Source organism: Babylonia areolata, chromosome 31 (assembly GCF_041734735.1).
Source record: "Babylonia areolata isolate BAREFJ2019XMU chromosome 31, ASM4173473v1, whole genome shotgun sequence".
Classification (NCBI taxonomy): domain Eukaryota; kingdom Metazoa; phylum Mollusca; class Gastropoda; order Neogastropoda; family Buccinidae; genus Babylonia; species Babylonia areolata.
The window spans coordinates 8,361,038-8,384,937 of record NC_134906.1 but is presented as its reverse complement, the minus strand read 5'-3'; the positions used below and the strand labels follow the sequence as shown (position 1 = coordinate 8,384,937).

Here is a 23,900-nt window from a genome sequence, read left to right as displayed (position 1 = left end):
ACACATAGCACAACACAACACATTAGCCTCCATCATTGTGCTGCCACGACACTATATGAACACACACACACACACACACACACTAACTCCCACCTCCCCCAATCCCCAGCCAACATTGACAGACCTGAGAGTTAATGGCCTGGCCAATTCATGTTTCTTCAGACCTGAGAGTTAATGGCCTGGCCAAAGTCTTCATGTTTCTTCAGACCTGAGAGTTAATGGCCTGGCCAAAGTCTTCATGTTTCTTCAGACCTGAGAGTTAATGGCCTGGTCAAAGTCTTCATGTTTCTTCAGACCAGAGAGTTAATGGTCTGGTCAAAGTCTTCATGTTTCTTCAGACCTGCGAGTAAATGGCGCAGTCAGAGTCCTCGTGTTTGTTCAGACCTGAATGTTAATGGCGCGGTCAAAGTATCGTGTTTGTTCAGACCTGAGAGTTAACGGCGCGGTCAAAGTATCGTGTTTGTTCTGACCTGAGAGTAAATGGCGCGGTCAAAGTATCATGTCTGTTCAGATCTGAGAGTTAATGGCGCAGTCAAAGTATTGCGTCTGTTCAGACCTGAGAGTTAATGGCCCAGTCAAAGTATCGCGTTTGTTCAGACCTGAGAGTTAATGGCGCAGTCAAAGTCTTCAGACCTGAGAGTTAATGGCGCGGTCAAAGTCCTCGTGTTTCTTGATGAGAGTCTCCACGTTGTCGCCGTCCACAGAGTCCCCAGCCAGGAAGGCCTCGCGGGACGCCATCCAAGACTCAGCCTGCTCGCAGTCCCTGTAGAACAGCTGTAGCTCCAGGCACTGGTCCAGCTTCATGCGTCTCTCGACCCATGCCCTGTGTCACACACACTGACACATGTCACGATCCACATCCTGTGCCACATACACACCGACACATTACATGATCCACATTCCATGTGTCACACACTGACACTGACACATTATAATAATATAATAATAATGGTATTTATACAGCGCTGAATCTTGTGCAGAGACAAATCAAAGCGCTTTCGCACCAGTCATTCACATGCATGCATAACTCTAAAACTGTAGAAACTAAAGACAAGGAAGAGGCAGGCAAGGGAGGCTATTTTGGGAAGAGGTGGGTTTTAAGGCCAGACGTGAAAGAGCTGAGTTACATTACACGATCAACACCCTGTGTCACACTCTGAAACATGACATGATCCACGCCCTGTGTCACATATATACACACTACTTGATCCATTCTCCTCACCACTCTCCCCTTGACTCCCCCCTCCCCTCCCCATGACCCCCTCCCCCAACGACAGCCCCCCCTGACTCACCCCCCCCTCCCTATGACTACCCCTCTCCCCATGACCCCACCCCCCACCCCCGTTCCCCAACGACATACCCCCTGACTCCCCCCCCACTCTCCCATGACCCCTCTCCCCCCCCACCCGCCCCCTTCCCAAACAACAGCCCCCCTGACTCCCCCCTTTCCCCATGATGACATCCCCACCCCACCCCACCCTGCCACAACAGGCCCCCTGACTCCCCCCTCTCCCCATGACCCCACCCCCCACCCCATTCCCCAACAACATACCCCCTGACTCCCCCCTCTCTCCCCATGACCCCACCCCCCACCCCATTCCCCAACAACATACCCCCTGACTCCCCCCTCTCTCCCCATGACCCCCCCACCCGCCCCCTTTCCAAACAACAGCCCCCCTGACTCCCCCCCTCTCCCCATGATGACATCCCCACCCCCACCCCACCCCACCCCGCCACAACAGGCCCCCTGACTCCCCCCTCTCCCCATGACGACCCCCCCCATCCCCCCATGACAGACCCCTGACTCCCCGCTCTCCCCATGACCCCCCTCTCCCCATGACGACCCCCCATCACCCCATGACAGTCCCCCTGACTCCCCCCTCTCCCCATGACCCCCCTCTCCCCATGACCCTCCCTCCCCTAATGACAGCCCCCACTGACTCCCCCCTCTCCCCATGACCCCCCTCCCCTCTCCCCATGACCCTCCCTCCCCTAACGACAGCCCCCCTGACTCCCCCTTCTCCCCAAGACCACCCTCCCCCTACGACAGCCCCCCTTGCCCACTGCCTGAGGGGTGACTGACTGTTCTAGGTCCTCCCTGGCCTTGGCCAGCTGTGTCATTTTGAGCTGCACGTCGTCACTGGCGTAGTGCTGGTTCTGCAGAAGCTGCTGGCCCAGCAACTCAAAGGCCTGGAACGTCCCACTCCGTGCGTCCATCTCCGTGCGCTGCTCCTGAACACACACACACACACACATTAATACACACACACACATTAATACACACACACACACATTTATACACATTCATTCACACACACACACTCACTCATACACACATAACCCACATTTATACACATACAAAAACACATTCACAAACACATATTTATACACACACACACATTCATACACACACACACACACACACACACACACACACATATTTACATTCACACACAAACACACACACACACACACACACACACACACAAAACAAAAAAAACTGTCATCTGGGGCAGTCACTGTTTTTGGATGAAGCTGAAAAAAAAACTGACATGAACCCCAAAAAAAAACTTTCATGTCACAATTCATCCAAACTTAGCAATACATCCTTCCCTCTTCCCACTTCTGTCATAATTCATTTCTGACTCCAACCTTATTTCACATACACTTTCGCACAGACCTGGTGTCTCTCCACTAACACCTCCCCCACACCTCTCCCAGACCTGGTGTCTCTCCACTAACACCTCCCCCACACCTCTCCCAGACCAGGTTGTCTCTCCACTAACACGTCCCCCACACCTCTCCCAGACCAGGTTGTCTCTCTACTAACACCTGCCCCACACCCCTCACAGACCTGGTGTCTCTCCACTAACACCTCCCCCACACCTCCCAGACCTGGTGTCTCTCCACTAACCCCCCTCCCCCACACCCCTCACAGACCTGGTGTCTCTCCACTAACACCTCCCCCACACCCCTCACAGACCTGGTGTCTCTCCACTAACACCTCCCCCACACCTCTCCCAGACCTGGTGTCTCTCCACTAACACCTCCCCCACACCTCTCCCAGACCTGGTGTCTCTCCACTAACCCCTCCACCACGCCTCTACCAGACCTGGTGTCTCTCCACCAACACCTCCCCACGCCTCTCCCAGACCTGGTGTCTCTCCACTAACACCTCCTCCACACCTCTCCCAGACCTGGTGTCTCTCCACTAACACCTCCTCCACACCTCTCCCAGACCTGGTGTCTCTCCACTAACACCTCCTCCACACCTCTCCCAGACCTGGTGTCTCTCCACTAACACCTCCCCCACACCTCTCCCAGACCTGGTGTCTCTCCACTAACACTTCCCCAACACCTCTCCCAGACCTGGTGTCTCTCCACTAACACCTCCCCCACACCCCTCACAGACCTGGTGTCTCTCCACTAACACCTCCCCCACACCTCTCCCAGACCTGGTGTCTCTCCGCTAACCCCTCCTCCACACCTCTCCCAGACCTGGTGTCTCTCCACTAACACCTCCCCCACACCTCTCCCAGACCTGGTGTCTCTCCGCTAACACCTCCCCCACACCCCTCCCAGACCTGGTGTCTCTCCGCTAACACCTCCTCCACACCTCTCCCAGACCTGGTGTCACTCCGCTAACACCTCCCCCACACCCCTCCCAGACCTGGTATCTCTCCACTAACACCTCCACCACGCCTCTCCCAGACCTGGTGTCTCTCCACTAACACCTCCCCCACACCTCTCCCAGACCTGGTATCTCTCCACTAACCCCTCCTCCACACCCCTCCCAGACCTGGTGTCTCTCCGCTAACACCTCCCCCACACCCCTCCCAGACCTGGTGTCTCTCCACTAACACCTCCCCCACACCTCTCCCAGACCTGGTGTCTCTCCACACACCTCCCCCACACCTCTCCCAGACCTGGTGTCTCTCGGCTAACACCTCCCCCACACCTCTCCCAGACCTGGTGTCTCTCCACACACCTCCCCCACACCTCTCCCAGACCTGGTGTCTCTCCGCTAACACCTCCCCCATACCTCTCCCAGACCTGGTGTCTCTCCACACACCTCCCCCACACCTCTCCCAGACCTGGTGTCTCTCGGCTAACACCTCCCCCACACCCCTCCCAGACCTGGTGTCTCTCGGCTAACACCTCCCCCTCCCCCACACCCCTCACAGACCTGGTGTCTCTCCGCTAACCCCTCCCCCACACCCCTCCCAGACCTGGTGTCTCTCCGCTAACACCTCCTCCACACCTCTCCCAGACCTGGTGTCTCTCCACTAACACCCACACCTCTCCCAGACCTGGTGTCTCTCCACTAACACCTCCCCCTGACCTCTCACAGACCTGGTGTCTCTCCGCTAACACATCCCTCACACCTCTCCCAGACCTGGTGTCTCTCCACTAACACCTCCCCCACACCTCTCCCAGACCTGGTGTCTCTCCACTAACACCTCCCCCACACCCCTCACAGACCTGGTGTCTCTCCACTAACACCTCCTCCACACTCCACACCCCCAGACCTGGTGTCTCTCCACTAACACCTCCCCCACACCTCTCCCAGACCTGGTGTCTCTCCACTAACACCTCCCCCACACCCCTCACAGACCTGGTGTCTCTCCACTAACACCTCCTCCACACTCCACACCCCCAGACCTGGTGTCTCTCCACTAACCCCTCCCCCTGACCTCTCACAGACCTGGTGTCTCTCCACTAACACCTCCCCCACACCTCTCCCAGACCTGGTGTCTCTCCACTAACACCTCCCCCACACCTCTCCCAGACCTGGTGTCTCTCCACTAACACCTCCCCAACACCCCCAGACCTGGTGTCTCTCCGCTAACCCCTCCCCCACACCCCTCACAGACCTGGTGTCTCTCTACCAGTCCCCTCCCCCACCCTCCAGACCTGGTGTACCTCTTCCAGTCCCCCCCCCCCTCCACCGCCACCCCCTCCCCCAGACCTGGTGTCTCTCTACCTGTCCCCTCCCTCCACCCTCCACCCCACCATCCACACCCCCCCGCCCCCGTCCCCCAGACCTGGTGTCTCTCCAGCAGGGCCTCAGCACCAGTCACGTCCCTGGCCAGTTCCTCAGAGGACACCAGGGCCATCATGCTGTTGATCCACGACGTCAGGTCGCGATAATCGGACAGGAACCGCTGGTAGTCGTACGAGTCCAGCAACTTGCCTTTCCTGGCGTCCGCCTGAAACACAGTAGGGGGCTGCAGACATCACCACAGGAACAGTCAGACATCCCCATGGGAATGGTCAGACTGCGGGAACGGTCAGATATCACTGTGGGAATCCTCAGACATCACTGTCTGAATGGTCAGACATCACTGTGGGACATCACTGTGGGAATGGTCAGACATCACTGTGGGACATCACTGTGGGAATGGTCAGACATCACTGTGGGAATGGTCAGACATCACTGTGGGACATCACTGTGGGAATGATCAGACATCACAGTGGGAATGGTCAGACATCACTGTGGGACATCACTGTGGAAATGGTCAGAAATCACTGTGGGAATCACTCTGGGAATGGTCAGACATCACTGTGGGAATGGTCAGACATCACTGTGGGAATGGTCAGACATCACTGTGGGACATCACTGTGGGAATGGTCAGACATCACTGTGGAAATGGTCAGACATCACTGTGGGACATCACTGTGGGACATCACTGTGGGAATGGTCAGACATCACTGTGGAAATGGTCAGACATCACTGTGGGACATCACTGTGGGACATCACTGTGTGAATGGTCAGACATCACTGTGGAAATGGTCAGACATCACTGTGGGAATGGTCAGACATCACTGTGGGAATGGTCAGACATCACTGTGGGACATCACTGTGTGAATGGTCAGACATCACTGTGGAAATGGTCAGACATCACTGTGGGACATCACTGTGTGAATGGTCAGACACCACTGTGGAAATGGTCAGACATCACTGTGGGAATTGCTGTGGGAATGGTCAGACATCACTGTGTGGGGGAGGACGACCATAAGAGAGGCAGGACTTGACCATAAGAGGGGCAGGGCTTGACCATAAGAGTGGCGGCGCTTGACAATAAGGAGCAGGGCTTGTCCATAAGAGGGGCAGGACAAACATAAAAGGGGCAGGGCGTGACCATAAGAGGGGCGGGGCTTGACAGTAAGAGGGGCAGGACAACCATAAGAGTAGCTGGTCTTGACCATAAGATGGGGCGGGGCTTGACCATAAGAGGGGTGAGGCTTGACCACAAGAGGGGTGAGGCTTGACCACAGGAGGGGTGAGGCTTGACCACAAGAGGGACAGGGCTTGACAGAAGAGGGGCGAGACTTGACCATAAGAGGTGTGGGGCATGTCCATAAGAGGGGCGGGGCATGACAGTATGAGGGGCAAGACTTGACCTTGAGGGGCAGGACGACCATAAGAGGGGTGGGGCTTGCCCAAAAAAAAAGGGGCGGAACTTGACCTTGATGGTAAGGGAGTTCCACATCTCGTTGATCTCTGTCTGATGCTCGTAGATGCTCTCTGCCTGATCCGGGTGGGTCTGCATCAGGCGCTTGGCGTTGCTGTCCAGATCACGCACCTAACCAACACATCAACCAACATCTGTCAACCAATCAACCACCCATCAGTCCAAAAACCTGTACATCCAGAAACCATTCATCAATCCATAAACCACCCATCTATCAATGAACCATCCATCAATCACCCACAGACTTTACATCAATCCATAAAGTGGAATGTTGGCCTAGAGGTAACACGTCTGCCTAGGAAGCAAGAGAATTTGAAAGCGGTGGTTCGAATCGTGGTTCAGCCGCCAATATTTTTTCCCCCTCCACTAGACCTTGAGTGGTGGTCTGGACGCTAGTCATTCCGATGAGATGATAAACTGAGGTCCCATGTGCAGCATGCACTTAGCGCACATAAAAGAACCCACAGCTACAAAAGGGTTGTTCCTGGCAAAATTCTGTAGAAAAATCCACTTCGATAAATAAATAAAACTGCATGCAGGAAAAAAAAAGGGGGTGGCGCTTTAGTGTAGCAATGTGCTCTCCCTGGGGAGAGAAGCCCAAATTTCTCACAGAGAAATCTGTTGTGATAAAAAGAGAAATACAAATACAAACAAACAATCCAGCAGCCATACATCAATCCATCAACCATGCATCAACACAAAAACCATCCACCAATCTAAAAACTACCCACAAACCATCCACCAATCTAAAAACTACCCACAAACCATCCACCAATCTAAAAACTACCCACAAACCATCCACCAATCTAAAAACTACCCACAAACCATTCATCAATCCAAAAACTATCTGTCAATCTATAAACCATCCATCAATCATAAACATATCCATAATCCATCCATCAATCCATAATCCATTCATCAATCCATAAACTGTCATGCCCATCTGACTGAGAGTAGATGAGTTCTGTATCCACCAAGCTACCACTTCAGTCCTACCCATGTTAAGTATTTCCAGCTTGCCAGCCTACAGGCTAGTGTGCTCCCCCCACCCTTTCCCCCAAGGCAGCCAAGTCCCCCCACCTTTTCCCCCAAGGCAGCCAAGTCCCCCCCCCCCCACCTTCTCCCCAAGGCAGCTAAGTCCCCCCCCCCACCTTTTCCCCCAAGGCAGCCAAGTCCCCCCCCACCTTTTCCCCCAGGGCAGCCAAGTCCCCCCCTACCTTTCCCCCCAGGGCAGCCAAGTCCCCCCCACCTTTTCCCCAAGGGCAGCCAAGTCCCCCCCCCTTTTCCCCCAGGGCAGCCGTCCCCCACCTTTTCCCCCAAGTCAGCAAAGTCCCCCCCCCCTTTTTCCCCCCAAGGCAGCCAAGTCCCCCCCTACCTTTCCCCCCAAGGCAGCCAAGTCCCCCCACCTTTTCCCCCAGAGCAGACGTCTCGCTCCAGTCACACCCCCCCCCCCCACCTTTTCCCCCAAGGCAGCCAAGTCCCCCACCTTTTCCCCCAAGGCAGCCAAGTCCCCCACCTTTTCCCCCAAGGCAGCCAAGTCCCCCCCACCTTGTCCCCAAAGGCAGCCAAGTCCCCCCAACCTTGTCCCCAAAGGCAGCCAAGTCCCCCCAACCTTTTCCCCCAGAGCAGACAAGTCTCGCTCCAGTCACCACCCCCCTACCTCCCTTGGCCCCCTCCAGCCACCTTTTCCCCCAGAGCAGCCAAGTCCCCCCAACCTTTTCCCCCAGGGCAGCCAAGTCCCCCCTCACCTTTTCCCCCAGGGCAGCCAAGTTCCCCCACCTTTTCCCCCAGGGCAGCCAAGTCCCCCCACCTTTTCCCCCAAGGCAGCCAAGTTCCCCCCACCTTTTCCCCCAAGGCAGCCAAGTCCCCCCAACATTTTCCCCTAGAGCAGACAAGTCTCACTCCAGACACCCCACCCCCACCCCCTACCTCTCCTGGCCCCCTCCAGCCACCTTTTCCCCCAAGGCAGCCAAGTCCCCCCAACATTTTCCCCCAGGGCAGCCAAGTCCGCCACCTTTTCCCCCAGGGCAGCCAAGTCCCCCCACCTTTTCCCCCAGGGCGGCCAAGTCCCCCCCCCTTTTTCCCCCAGGGCAGCCAAGTCCCCCCCACCTTTTCCCCCGAGGCAGCCAAGTCTCGCTCCAGTCACCCCCCCCCCTCCCCACCTTTTCCCCCAGGGCAGGCAAGTCCCCCCCCACGCCCCCACCTTTTCCCCAAGGGCGGCCAAGTCTCGCTCTAGTCCTTCGTGTTTGCGTTGCAAGGCCTGCACACTGGCCAGGTCATGGCCGATGTTGTCTGTGTTGAGGGCCGCGTCTTTCTCCTTGATCCAGTCCTTGGTTTCGTCCACCTCTCTGTCACACACCATGACACGTCACACCATGACACATCACACAATTACACGTCACACCATGACACATCACACAATTACACATCATACAGTGAAACATCACACCATGACACGTCACACCATGACACATCACACAATTACACATCATACAGTGACACATCACACCATGACACGTCACACAATTACACATCATACAGTGAAACATCACACCATGACACGTCACACCATGACACATCACACATCATACAGTGACACATCACACCATGACACGTCACACCATGACACATCACACAATTACACATCATACAGTGACACATCACACCATGACATGTCACACCATGGCACATCACACAATTACACATCATACAGTGACACATCACACCATGACACGTCACACCATGACACATCACACAATTACACATCATACAGTGAGACATCACACCATGACATTCACACCATGGCACATCACATAATTACACATCATACAGTGACACATCACACAATTACACACCATACAGTGACACATCACACCATGACACGTCACACCATGACACATCACATAATTACACATCATACCGTGACACATCACACCATGACACATTGCATGCGTGCGTGAGTGCGTGTGTGCGTGCATGTGTGTGTCAAAGTCATAGTAATTGAATAAGCAACGACTGTTTTTTTTACATCAAGCCCTCTGAAAAAATTGAAGAAAAAGTGGGGAGATACATAGAAAAAAACACACGCAAGTACTGGAAATATAGTTATATGCATATAAGAATCGTGCGAAAATGAAATACACATTAGCATTACTATTTCGCACTCATACACAAAAACACGTACACATACACCAATTCACAACACATCCCGTTTCGCATACACTTACACCCTCGTACAACAGGCAAACTGCCACCAAAGGCATATACAAAACATTTCACAAATCATGAATTAAGTGGTAACTAATAGATACAGATTTGTATTATTGTTCATTTTTTGGGCAGTTAATAAGATGATTTTTCATATTTTTCTTAAACACATTTTTATTCGTTATATCTTTTAAAATGAGCGGAAGGTTATTCCATAAATTTCCACCAGAGTATAGGAAGCTGGATTTATAAAGGTGGTTTCTAGGTCTAGGTATACATAACATATGGCTGTGTCTGTGGTCATTGGTTTTTAAAAGTTTCTGTAATCTTTTGGGAATCATTTCCATATATCACATTATGCATGCAAACAGCCTTGTTGAAGAACAGCCTGTTGTGGAAAGATAATACATTAAGTAGTTTATAATCCATATGGGTCGAGGAGCTTGACTTCAACAATACTAATTTTAACTCACTCAGTACGGCCAGTCCTCTCTTCTCCTCTACACAGACCCCTTGGATGTCCAGTGGGTGTCTGAATGACCCAACCTTTAGCTTCCGTCGTCAGAACTGTGGTATTCTTTGTCAACATTCACCTCTTCAGTATAAGAGCGTTCCACTTGCAATATTTTGATGATGGTAATTGGGATGAAACGCTGTTGACGTCGTCTCTTTCGCCATTCATATGGAGAGAGTTCATGCTCTTTTATACATATGATGAATAATTTTTTTTAATGTTTGTATTGCTGCAGTTGTCCTATAAAGTTGATGCATAATCAATGATTGGCAGAACATGAGCACAAAAAAAAAGTTTTTTGTGAATGAACATCAAGGATCTTTTTTTTATTTTTGCTAACTGAAGTGTTTTGCTGGAGACGTTTTCCTAAGTAAGTTATATAGTCAGTCCAAGAGAGATCTTTTTCAATAAAGACACCCAAAGTTTTATGTGATTCTACCTCTTCAATTCTGTTTATGCCTAGGAAAAGTGGTTTGAATATGTGTTTCATCCTTTGTCTTTTTTGTCGTGCTGCTACATACATACATTTAGTTTTCTGTGTTTAAGGACATATGATTTAATTGTGTCCAATCACTAAGTCTCTGAATGTTGTCTTGAAGATCATCTGCTAGTTTACAGTCATCTGAACTGCTTGAATGAAGGGAAGTGTCATCTGCGAACATTTCACATTTACCGTAAAGTTCGGTCTATTGAACGCACTGGTAAATAAACCACACCCACTAAATTTTGGAAAAAAATTGAACTTCATACATACATAAGCCGCACTGGCTTATAAGCCGCACTTATTTCCGGTACCGGAACACATACTGATACTACAGAAAAGCTGTCAATACTGCAGGTTATGAAATAAAACACAAGCGGGAACAACGAATGACTGATTACATCAAAGGCTTTTTCAAAATTTATAAAAAGAAGACCTGTGAATTTATTTTCATTAGTGTCGTGTAAAATACTGTCAGTAAGTTGTATGAGAGCAGTGTGGCAAGAATGGTTTTCATGAAAACCAGACTGATCTTCATGTATTAGTTTGTTATTGACAAGATAAGTATATAAAGTTTTTTGCAAGTGTTTTTCTATGGGGTTTGATAGAACAGACAAGACAGAAACTGGTCAATAGTTTGATGGATCAGAAGAATCACCTGATTGTAGAGAGGAATAACTCCAGCTTGCTTGAAACTTCAAGGAAAATATTTCTTATCAATACACAAATTATAAAGATATGTCAGTGAATGAACAATAAAAGGGGAAGAAAGCTTTAATATTCTTCCAACCAACCTGTCCAAGTCACTCATGCCAGACTGTTTCAGCAGTGATAAACTCTTACTAACACCTAAGACCGTCATTGGTTAGAGACAAAATGGAACGTTTATTTCCTTTGAATTAACACACTGTTTTGAATTGTAAAGGTCATTTTCACTGGTTCTGTCGTTTGATATAATTTTTATCAGCAATGTTTGTAAAGTGATTATTTAAGTGATCAATGTGTGTGAGTGTGTGTGTGTGTGTGTGTGTGTGTGTGTGGAGGTGACAGTGACCTACCTGTGGTATCTCTGAACCTCAAAGGCACTGCCCAAGGTCTGTGTGTGTGTGTGTGTGGAGGTGACAGTGACCTACCTGTGGTATCTCTGAACCTCAAAGGCACTGCCCAAGGTCCGTGTGTGTGTGTGGAGGTGACAGTGACCTACCTGTGGTATCTCTGAACCTCAGAGGCACTGCCCAAGGTCTGTGTGTGTGTGTGTGTGTGTGTGTGGTGTGTGTGTGTGTGGTGTGTGTGTGTGTGTGTGTGTGTGTGGAGGTGACAGTGACCTACCTGTGGTATCTCTGAACCTCAAAGGCACTGCCCAAGGTCTGTGCTCGCTCCGCAGTCACCTGCTGCAGGGTCACCCACCGCTGGTTCAGTTGCTGTAACACCATGACACGTCACACCATGAAATGTCACACATGACACATCACACCATGACACATCACACCATGACGCACCCTAACATGACAGCATACCATGACACGCCACATCGTGCCACTTCACGTCATGACACATCATGACACAGCATACCATGACATGCCACACCACACCATGACACAGCATACCATGACATGCCACACCACACCATGACACAGCATACCATGATATGCCACATCAGGACATATCCCATCAGGACATGTTACACCATGACACGTCACACAATGACACATTACACCATGGCACGTCACACCATGACATATCACACCAAGACATGTCACACCACGATGTGTCATAAAATGACACATCACAATATGACACATCACACCATGACATGTCACAAAATGACACATCACACCATGATACATCACACTGTGGCACACCACAACATGACACAGCACATCATGACATGACACATCACAATATGCCACATCATGACACGTCACAATATGCCACATCATGACACATCACACCATGACACACCACATTATGACACGTCACACCATGACACAGCACACCATGACATGTCACATCAGGACATGTCACATCATGGCACACCACATCAAGACATGCCTCACCACATCATGACACGTCACACCACGACACATCACATTATGACATGTCACACCATGACACAACACACCATGACACGTCACACCATGACTTGTTACACCATAATCATGTATTACCATAGTCATGTAACATCATGATCATACAATGCTATGATCATGTAAATACAGTGGTCATCAAACAGCATGGTCATGTAACACTGTGACGATGGAGTCTCCCGTCGGACCGACAGATGAGTAGGCAGGCAGGCTTATCTATCGGTGAGTGTCCTCATATGGGAAAAGAGGCCGATTCTGGATGTGCAGCACTTCCTACAGGTGTTGCAAGGGAAAACGTCTCCAGAAGTTGAGCCCTGCTTCCTTCGCTCACGCTTCTCCTTAATGGCCAGTGTTCTCTTGTTTTCAAACTTCTTTGTGCCACTAGAGCACAGCATCCTCCAGTAAGAGCACTCAAGGGTATCAGTTTCCCAAGAAGCAATGTCTATGTCACAGGCTTTGAGGTTTGTCTTCAAGGTGTCCTTGAAGCGCTTGCAAGGTCTTCGAAGTTCGCGGTGGCCTTCCTTCAGCTGGCCATACAAAAGCATCTTCGGGATCCTGCTGTCTGTCATACGGACAACGTGTCCTGTCCAGCATAGCTGGCACTGGATCAGCAGGCTTTCAATGCTGGGCAGGCCGCTCCTCTCTAGGACCTGGAGGTTGGTGACCCTGTCTTGCCACTTTATGCCGAGGATCTTTCGTAGACAGACAGACAGACAGACAGAGAGAAGCCACAAGGCCAGCATGGCAGGGCAGGTGGTGAGATCAGAGACAGACAGACAGACAGACAGACAAACAGAGAGACAGACAGACAAACAGAGAGACAGACAGAGAGAAGCCACAAGGCCAGCATGGCAGGGCAGGTGGTGAGATTAGAGACAGACAGACAGACAGAGAGACAGACAAACAGACAGACAGACAGACAGACAGAGAGAAGCCACAAGGCCAGCAAGGCAGGGCAGGTGGTGAGATCAGAGACAGACAGACAGACAGACAGAAGCCACAAGGCCAGCATGGCAGGGCAGGTGGTGAGATCAGAGACAGACAGACAGACAGACAGAGAGAAGCCACAAGGCCAGCATGGCAGGGCAGGTGGTGAGATCAGAGACAGACAGACAGACAGACAGACAGAAGCCACAAGGTCAGCATGGCAGGGCAGGTGGTGAGATCAGAGACAGACAGACAGACAGACAGAGAGAAGCCACAAGGCCAGCATGGCAGGGCAGGTGGGACCACTGACCGTGATCTGTTCACGGATCTTCTCAGCAGCCTCAGTCTGTCCCAGTGCCGTCAGTCTGTCTGCAATGTTGTTCAGCTCCTGCAGCCTGGATTCATTGGCCTTCAGGTCCTGCACACAGCACCCTCATCACCCTCATCACCATCCCCCTCATCATCCTCATCATCTCCATCCCCCTCCTCCTCCTCATCATCATCATCATTATCACCATTATCATCATCATCTTCATCATCATCACCACCACCCTCCTCCTCCACCTCTCCATCATCATCACTCTCATTATCATCATCATCATAATCAACATCATCATCATTCACATCATCATCATTCACGTCAACATCCTCATCAGCATCAACATGCTCATCATTCATATCCTCATCATCATCATCATCATTATTCATATCATCATTCCCGTCAATCACATCAACATCCTCATTCATATACACATCCTCATCATTCACATCAACATCCTCACCATTCTCATCAACATCATCCACATTAGCATCAACATCCTCATCATTCACATCAGCATCAATAACATCCATCAACATCCTCATCATTCACATCAGCATCAATAACATCCATCAACATCCTCATCATTCACATCAGCATCAATAACATCTATCAACATCCTCATCATTCACATCAGCATCAATAACATCCATCTACATCCTCATCATTCACATCAACATCCTCATCATTTACATCAGCATCAATAACATCTATCAACATCCTCATCATTCACATCAGCATCAATAAAATCCATCTACATCCTCATCATTCACATCAGCATCAATAACATCCAACATCAATAACATCCACCAACATCCTCATCATTCACATCAGCGTCAATAACATCCACCAACATCCTCATCATTCACATCAGCATCAATAACATCCACCAACATCCTCATCATTCACATCAACATCTTCATCATTCACATCAGCATCAATAACATCCATCAACATCCTCATCATTCACATCAACATCCTCATCATTCACATCAGCATCAATAAAATCCATCTACATCCTCATCATTCACATCAACATCCTCATCATTCACATCAGCATCAATAACATCTATCAACATCCTGATCATTCACATCAGCATCAATAACATCCACCAACATCCTCATCATTCACATCTACATCCCCATCATTCACATCAACATCCTCATCATTCACATCAGCATCAATAACATCTATCAACAACCTCATCATTCACATCAGCATCAATAACATCCATCTACATCCTCATCATTCACATCAACATCCTCATCATTCACATCAGCATCAATAACATCCATCAACATCCTCATCATTCACATCAACATCCTCATCATTCACATCAGAACATCATCACAAAACAGGACATAGTACAACTCATGCCCCCCCCCACCCCCCCAACACACACACACACCCTCCACCAGTAGCAACATTTCTCCCCCACACTTTCTCTCCTACCTTCTGGAAGTCGTCAAACTTCTTCTGCATCTCCTCCACCTGTTCGAGATCGTCGCCCACCTCCTCCTCCACCATCATGTTCTCCTTCTCGGTGATCCAGGCAGCCAGCTCTGCAGCCTCTCGCACCAGCTGGTACGCCTTGCACGACTCCTTCACGTTCTCCCTCCGCTGGTTCGCCAGGTCCAGCAGGTTGGCATACCTGTGTGCACACCCCTTCATTTCACCTGTTTTACCTCCTTTTCCACACACACACCTGTTCTGTTTTTACCACACACCTGTTCTGTTTTAACACACACCTTTTCTGTTTCACAACACACCTCTTCTGTTTCACCACACACCTGTTTTTTTCACCACACACCTGTTTCACCACACACCTCTTCTGTTTCACCATACACCTGTTCTGTTTCACCACACACCTGTTTTACAACACACCTGTTCTGTTTCACCACACACTTATTCCACATCACACCCGTTCACTACACACCTGTTCTGTTTTACTACACACCTGTTTCACCACACACCTGTTCTGTTTTACAACACACCTGTTCTGTTTCACCACACACTTATTTCACACCACACCTGTTCACTACACACCTGTTTCTGTTTTACTACACACCTGTTTCACCACACACACACACACACACACACACACACACACACACACACACACACAGGACAGCACTGACTGTGTCTCAATCTGGTTCTGACGAACGGAGATGGTGAACTCGTCCATCAGGTTGTTCCTGCTGGTAGACAGACTGGGGTCCAGCTTCTTCACGTAGGCCGCCGGCACAAAGCCCTGTCGGTCATTCACCTCCACCTTCCACCAGTCCTGCACACACATGTAACAAACATATGGAACACACGTCTGTAACATACATCTGTAACAAAAGTATACAGCACACGTCTGTAACATACATCTGTAACATACATAAGTAATATACATATGTAACATACCTCTGTAACAAACGTATAACACACATCTGTAATATACATATGTAATATATATATATGTGTGTAACATACCTCTGTAACATACATATGCAACATATATATATATATATATATATATATATATATATAACACATATATACGTAACCCACAGATGTAGCATGCATATGTAACATACATATATAGCACACATCTATAACATGTTATGTATGTGTGTGTGTGTGTGCGTGCACATGTGCACATGTGTGTGTGCGTGTGCACAGCGTGCATGTTTATGAAATTTGTTTTATGGAATCTATTTCATTTTAATCTAAGCATTATTTACTTGATTTCTTTTATTGTTCGCTGGATTATGCTTTTTGATTCTCAACTGTGAATGCATTGGACTGACAAAGAGCTGTCGTAATGTTTTTACGTTATGTTTATATCTGTCTGGATGATGTAAGGCACTTTGAGCATCATTAGCATTGGATATCACGCCATAGAAAAGTTAGGCATTATCAACATTATCATTATGAACACACATATAATATATATATATATATATATATATATATATATATATATATATATATATATATATATATATATATATATATGTGTGTGTGTGTGTGTGTGTGTGTATGTGTGTGTGTGTGTGTGTGTGTGTGTATACAAACACGTACACACACACATACAAACACACACATACATAACAAACACACACACACACACACACACACACACACACACTTTACCAACAGTCATTTGCATACATGCATGTGGCAAGACTAGACCCAATGTTTGTTCTGTGGCCTGTTGTGTGTCTTCTGTGGTCTGTCTGTTGATGTTAACTTGTTCTGTGGTCTACATGTGGTCTATGTGTTGATGTTAAAAGTCAATGCTTGTTCTGTGGCCAATCTGTTAAGACAATACTTGTTCTGTTGTATATCTGTTAATTAGACAATACATGTTCTGTGGCCTGTCTGTTAAGACAATGCATATTCTGTGGTCTATCTGTTAAGACAATACTTGTTCTGTTGTCTATCTGTTAATTAAGACACCACATGTTCAGTAGCCTATCTGTTAAGTAAATCATTTTTCTGTGGCCTGTCTGTGCAGTCAATGCTTGTTCTGTGGCCTATCTCTTAAGTCAATGCTGGTTCTGTGGTCTATCTCTTAAGTCAATGCTTGTTCTGTGGCCTATCTCTTAAGTCAATGCTTGTTCTGTGGCCTATCCAATGCTGGTTCTGTGGCCTATCTCTTAAGTCAATGCTGGTTCTGTGGCCTATCTGTTAAGTCAATGCTTGTTCTGTGGCCTATCTCTTAAGTCAATGCTTGTTCTGTGGCCTATCCAATGCTGGTTCTGTGGCCTATCTCTTAAGTCAATGCTGGTTCTGTGGCCTATCTGTTAAGTCAATGCTGGTTCTGTGGCCCTATCTCTTAAGTCAATGCTGGTTCTGTGGCCTATCTGTTAAGTCAATCCTTGTTCTGTGGCCTTCCTGTAGATACAATGCTTGTTCTGTGGCCCTTCTGTTAAGGTAGGTGTGTGACCAGTGTGTTAAATCAAGGTAGCTGTGTGGCTAGTGAATTAAGTCCATATAGCTGTGTGACCAGTGTGTTAAATCAAGGTAGCTGTGTGACCAGTGTGTTGTCCAGGTAGCTCTGTGACCAGTGTGTTGTCCAGGTAGCTCTGTGACCAGTGTGTTGTCCAGGTAGCTGTGTGACTGTGTGACCGGAGTGTTGTCCAGGTAGGTGTGTGACCAGTGTGTGAAGTCCAGGTAGCTGTATGACCAGCGTGTTGTCCAGGTAGGTGTGAGACCAGTGTGTTGTCCAGGTAGGTGGGTGACCAATGTGTTGTCCAGGTAGGTGTGTGACAGTGTGTTGTTCAGGTAGCTGTGTGGCCAGTGTGTTGTCCAGGTAGGTGTGTGACCAGTGTGTTGTCCAGGTAGCTGTGTGACCAATGTGTTGTCCAGGTAGGTGTGTGACCAGTGTGTTGTCCAGGTAGGTGTGTGACCAGTGTGTTGTCCAGGTATGTGTGTGACCAGTGTGTTGTCCAGGTAGCTGTGTGGCCAGTGTGTTGTCTAGGTATCTGTATGACCAGTGTGTTGTCCAGGTAGGTGTGTGACCAGTGTGTTGTCCAGGTAGGTGTGTGACCAGTGTGTTGTCCAGGTAGGTGTGTGACCAGTGTGTTGTCCAGGTAGCTGTGTGACCAGTGTGTTGTCCAGGTAGGTGTGTGACCAGTGTGTTGTCCAGGTAGGTGTGTGACCAGTGTGTTAATTAAATCAAGGTAGGTGTGTGACCAGTGTGTTGTCCAGGTAGGTGTGTGACAGTGTGTTGTTCAGGTAGCTGTGTGGCCAGTGTGTTGTCCAGGTAAGTGTGTGACAGTGTGTTGTCCAGGTAGCTGTGTGACCAGTGTGTTGTCCAGGTAGCTGTGTGACCAGTGTGTTGTCCAGGTAGCTGTATGACCAGTGTGTTGTCCAGGTAGCTGTGTGACCAGTGTGTTGTCCAGGTAGCTGTGTGACCAGTGTGTTGTCCAGCGTGTGAAGTCCATGTAGGTGTATGGTCAGCGTAATGTCCAGCCAGCTTCCTGGTCACCTTGTTGGCACTGTTGAGCAGGGTGAGGACGTCTCCTTTCTTCATGGAGATTTCCCGGGGAGACTTCTCCGTGTAGTCATACAACGCCACCACTTTCTCTGTCGTCAGGTCATCGATCACCGGGGCCTCTTGCTGCTGCTCACACACCATGTGACAGTCAGCACACAACACACCATGTGACAGTCAACACACCATGTGACAGTCAACACACAACACATCATGTGACAATCAACACACCATGTGACAGTCAACACACAACACACCATGTGACAATCAACACACCATGTGACAGTCAACACACAACACACCATGTGACAATCAACACACCATGTGACAGTCAGCACACAACACTCCATGTGACAGTCAACACACAACATCCATGTGACAGTCAGCACACAAAACACCATGTGACAGTCAACACACCATGTGACAGTCAGCACACAACACACCATGTGACAGTTAACACACAACACACCATGTGACAGTCAACACACAACACACCATGTGACAATCAACACACCATGTGACAATCAACACACAACACACCATGTGACAGTCAACACACAACACACCATGTGACAGTCAACACACAACACACCATGTGACAGTCAACACACCATGTGACAATCAACACACAACACACCATGTGACAGTCAACACACAACACACCATGTGACAGTCAGCACACCATGTGACAGTCAGCACACAACACACCATGTGACAGTCAACACACCATGTGACAGTCAACACACCATGTGACAGTCAGCACACAACACACCATGTGACAGTCAGCACACAACACACCATGTGACAGTCAACACACCATGTGACAATCAACACACAACACACCATGTGACAGTCACCACACCATGTGACAGTCAGCACACAACACACCATGTGACAGTCAAAACACCATCTGACAGTGAACACACAACACACCATGTGACAGTCAACACACAACACACCATGTGACAGTCAACACACCATGTGACAATCAACACACAACACACCATGTGACAGTCAACACACCATGTGACAGTCAACACACAACACACCATGTGACAGTCAACACACCATCTGACAGTGAACACACAACACACCATGTGACAGTCAGCACACAAAACACCATGTGACAGTCAATACACAACACACCATGTGACAGTTAACACACAACACACCATGTGACAGTCAACACACAACACAACATGTGACAATCAACACACCATGTGACAATCAACACACAACACACCATGTGACAGTCAACACACAACACACCATGTGACAATCAACACACCATGTGACAATCAACACACAACACACCATGTGACAGTCAACACACAACACACCATGTGACAGTCAACACACCATGTGACAATCAACACACAACACACCATGTGACAGTCAACACACAATACACCATGTGACAGTCAACACACAACACACCATGTGACAGTCAGCACACCATGTGACAGTCAGCACACAACACACCATGTGACAGTCAACACACCATGTGACAGTCAACACACCATGTGACAGTCAGCACACAACACACCATGTGACAGTCAGCACACAACACACCATGTGACAGTCAACACACAACACACCATGTGATAATCAACACACCATGTGACAGTCAGCACACAACACACCATGTGACAGTCAGCACACAACACACCATGTGACAGTCAACACACCATGTGACAGTCAGCACACAACACACCATGTGACAGTCAACACACAACACACCATGTGACAGTCAACACACCATGTGACAATCAACACACAACACACCATGTGACAGTCAACACACAACACACCATGTGACAGTCAACACACCATGTGACAGTCAACACACAACACACCATGTGACAGTCAACACACCATGTGACAGTCAACACACAACACACCATGTGACAGTCAACACACAAAACATAATGTGACTTATTTGAGCGAAACTAAACAATTTTCATTTCATGAGGGTAGTGAAATAAGCATTGTTAATTTTCTTTTTATATCCAGTCCCATTAACCAGCCACTGACCACCCACCCCATTAACCCCACCACTCACCATCCACCCCATAACCCCACCACAGGCCACCCACCCATTAACCCCCACTGACCACCCACCCCATTAACCCCACCACAGACCACCCACCCCATTAACCCCCACCACTGACCACCCACCCCATTAACCCTTTACCTTGCAGGCCTGGGCTTGTTCCGTCAGTCCCTCCACCACCCTGCGGTACACCTCCAAGTCCACTGACCACCCACCCCATTAACCCCACCACTGACCATCCACCCCATTAACCCCACCACAGACCACTCACCCCATTAACCCCCACTACCCCACCACTGACCATCCACCCCATTAACCCCCACCACTGACCATCCACCCCATTAACCCCACCACTGACCACCCACCCCATTAACCCCCGCCACTGACCACCCACCCCATTAACCCCCACCACTGACCATCCACCCCATTAACCCCCACCATGACCATCCACCCCATTCACCCCCCTCACCTTGCAGGCCTGGGCTTGTTCCCTCAGTTCCTCCACCGCACTGCGGTACGCCTCCAAGTCCGCCATGAACGCTTCATGTTTCTTCAGCAACGCCTGCACAGTTACCTCCCATTGCCATTCACAGTTTCACTCTCTTTGTCATCCACAGTGTATCTACCTTACTTATCTTCCACAATTAACTCCCTTTGTCATTCAGATTTTACCCTACTTTGTCAAACACAGTGACCTCACTTTGTCATCCACATTTTATCTCCCTTTGTCAAACATAATTACCTCCCTTTGTCGTCCACATTTTCCCTCCCTTTGTCAAACAGTGAAATTTCTTTGTCATCCACAATTTACCTCCTTTTTTCAAACATTGACCTCCCTTTGTCATCTACAATTTACCTCCTTTTGTCAAACATTGACCTCCCTTTGTCATCCACAACTGACCTCTATTTGTCAAACAGTGAACTCCCTTTGTCATCCACAATTGACCTCCTTTTGTCAAACAGTGACCTCCCTTTGTCATCCACAATTTACCTCCCTTTGTCATCCACATTATACCGTATTTCGTCAAACAGTGACCTTCCTTTATCATCCACATTTACCTCCCTTTGTCAAATGGTTACCTCCCTTCGTCATCAACATTTTACCTTTCTTTGTCATCCACATCGTATCTCCCTTTGTAAACAAGGACCTCCCTTTGTCATCCACATTTTACCTCCCTTTGTCAAACAGTTACTTCCCTTTGTCATCCTCATTTTACCTCCCTTTGTCAAAAAGTTACTTCCCTTTGTCATCCATATTTTACCTCCCTTCGTCAAACGGTTACTTCCCTTTGTCAGCTACATGTTACCTCCCTTTGTCAAACAGTGAACTCCCTTTGTCATCCACATTTTACCTCGCTTTGTCAAACAGTGACCTCCCTTTGTTGTCTACAGTTTCCTTCCTTTTCTCAAGCATTTACCTCCCTTTGTCATCCACATTTTACCTCCCTTTGTCAAACAGTTACCTCCCTTTGTCATCCTCATTTTACCTCCCTTTTCTCAAGCATTTACCTCCCACTGTCATCTCCATTTTACCTCCCTTAGTCCATTCTCTCATGGGTCACAAGCAGGGCGTTTCTTTACAACATGAAAGTCAACATCCATCTGTACACATCACATGTGTCATCTTCTCTACAAAAATTTGATTGTTTAGGATCGCAACCTCCGCATTTGCATAAATTTGAAACATCAGGGGTTCAGGTGCCAGAGTTCCCTCCCCTACCCACCTCAGCAGAGTCCTCATCCTTGCCATAGTCGGTGTTGGCAGCAATGGGCTCCTTCTCCCTCATCCACGTCTCCGCCTCGTTGGCGTCGGCAAAATACTGCTGGGCCTGCAGTGAGTCTTCCAGGTCCTGCTTCCTCTGTCCTGCCTTGTCCTGTGTACATCACCACAGTTATCACTGTCCTGTGTACATCACCACAGTTATCACTGTCCTGTGTACATCACCACCATTGTCCTGTGTACATCACCACAGTTATCATTGTCCTGAGCACAGTTATCACTGTCCTGTGTACATCATCACAGTTATCATTGTCCTGAGCACAGTTATCACTGTCCTGTTATCACTGTCCTGTGTACATCACCACAGTTATCATTGTCCTGTGTACATCACCACAGTTATCATTGTCCTGTGTACAGTTATCACAGTCCTGTGTAGATCACCACAGTTATCACTGTCCTGTGTGAATCACCACAGTTATCATTGTCCTGTGTACATCACCACATTTATCACTGTCCTGTGTTCCTCACCACAGCTATCAATGTCCTGTGTACAGTTATGATTGTCTTGTGTGCATCAACAGTTCTCATTCTCCTGTGTACATCACCACAGTTATTATTGTCCTGTATACATCACCACAGTTATCATTGTCCTGTGTACAGTTATCATTGTCCTGTGTGCATCACCAGTTATCATTGTCCTGTGTACAGTTATCATTGTCCTGTGTAAATCACCATTAATCATTGTCCAGTTATCACTGTCCTGTGTACATCACCATGGTTATCATTGTCCTGTGTGCATCACAGTTATTGTCCTGTGTACATCACCACAGTTATCACTGTCCTGTGTACATCTCCACAGTTATCACTGTCCTGTGTACATCTCCACATTTATCACTGTCCTGTGTACATCTCCACATTTATCACTGTCCTGGGTACAGCATCAAAGTTATCAATGTTCTGTGTACATCACAGCTATTGTCCAGTGTACAGCATCACAGTTACCATTGTTCTGTGTATGTCACAGTTACTGTCCTGTGTACAGCAACACAGTTATCACTGTCCTGTGTACAGCATCAAAGTTATCATCATTCTGTGTACATCACAGTTATTGTCCTGTGTACAGCATCA

At 48.5% G+C, this 23,900-nt stretch overlaps 1 protein-coding gene across 6 annotated transcripts in view; it reads right to left on the bottom strand.

Annotated features, from left to right (window-relative positions):
• The window catches only part of LOC143276214 (spectrin alpha chain-like), a 130,416-nt gene that overhangs the window by 46,454 nt on the left and 60,062 nt on the right, over positions 1 to 23,900 (bottom strand). For all 6 annotated transcript variants that reach the window (XM_076580669.1, XM_076580668.1, XM_076580672.1 and 3 more), the window contains 12 exons: positions 22,777 to 22,926; positions 21,522 to 21,614; positions 18,994 to 19,128; positions 16,151 to 16,296; positions 15,465 to 15,663; positions 14,003 to 14,110; positions 12,008 to 12,099; positions 8,680 to 8,824; positions 6,471 to 6,587; positions 5,046 to 5,210; positions 2,084 to 2,232; positions 634 to 823 (listed from right to left, as the gene is read on the bottom strand). In XM_076580669.1, coding sequence (XP_076436784.1) covers positions 634 to 823; positions 2,084 to 2,232; positions 5,046 to 5,210; positions 6,471 to 6,587; positions 8,680 to 8,824; positions 12,008 to 12,099; positions 14,003 to 14,110; positions 15,465 to 15,663; positions 16,151 to 16,296; positions 18,994 to 19,128; positions 21,522 to 21,614; positions 22,777 to 22,926 — 1,689 coding nt within the window. The remainder of the gene's footprint in view (positions 1 to 633; positions 824 to 2,083; positions 2,233 to 5,045; positions 5,211 to 6,470; positions 6,588 to 8,679; positions 8,825 to 12,007; positions 12,100 to 14,002; positions 14,111 to 15,464; positions 15,664 to 16,150; positions 16,297 to 18,993; positions 19,129 to 21,521; positions 21,615 to 22,776; positions 22,927 to 23,900) is intronic.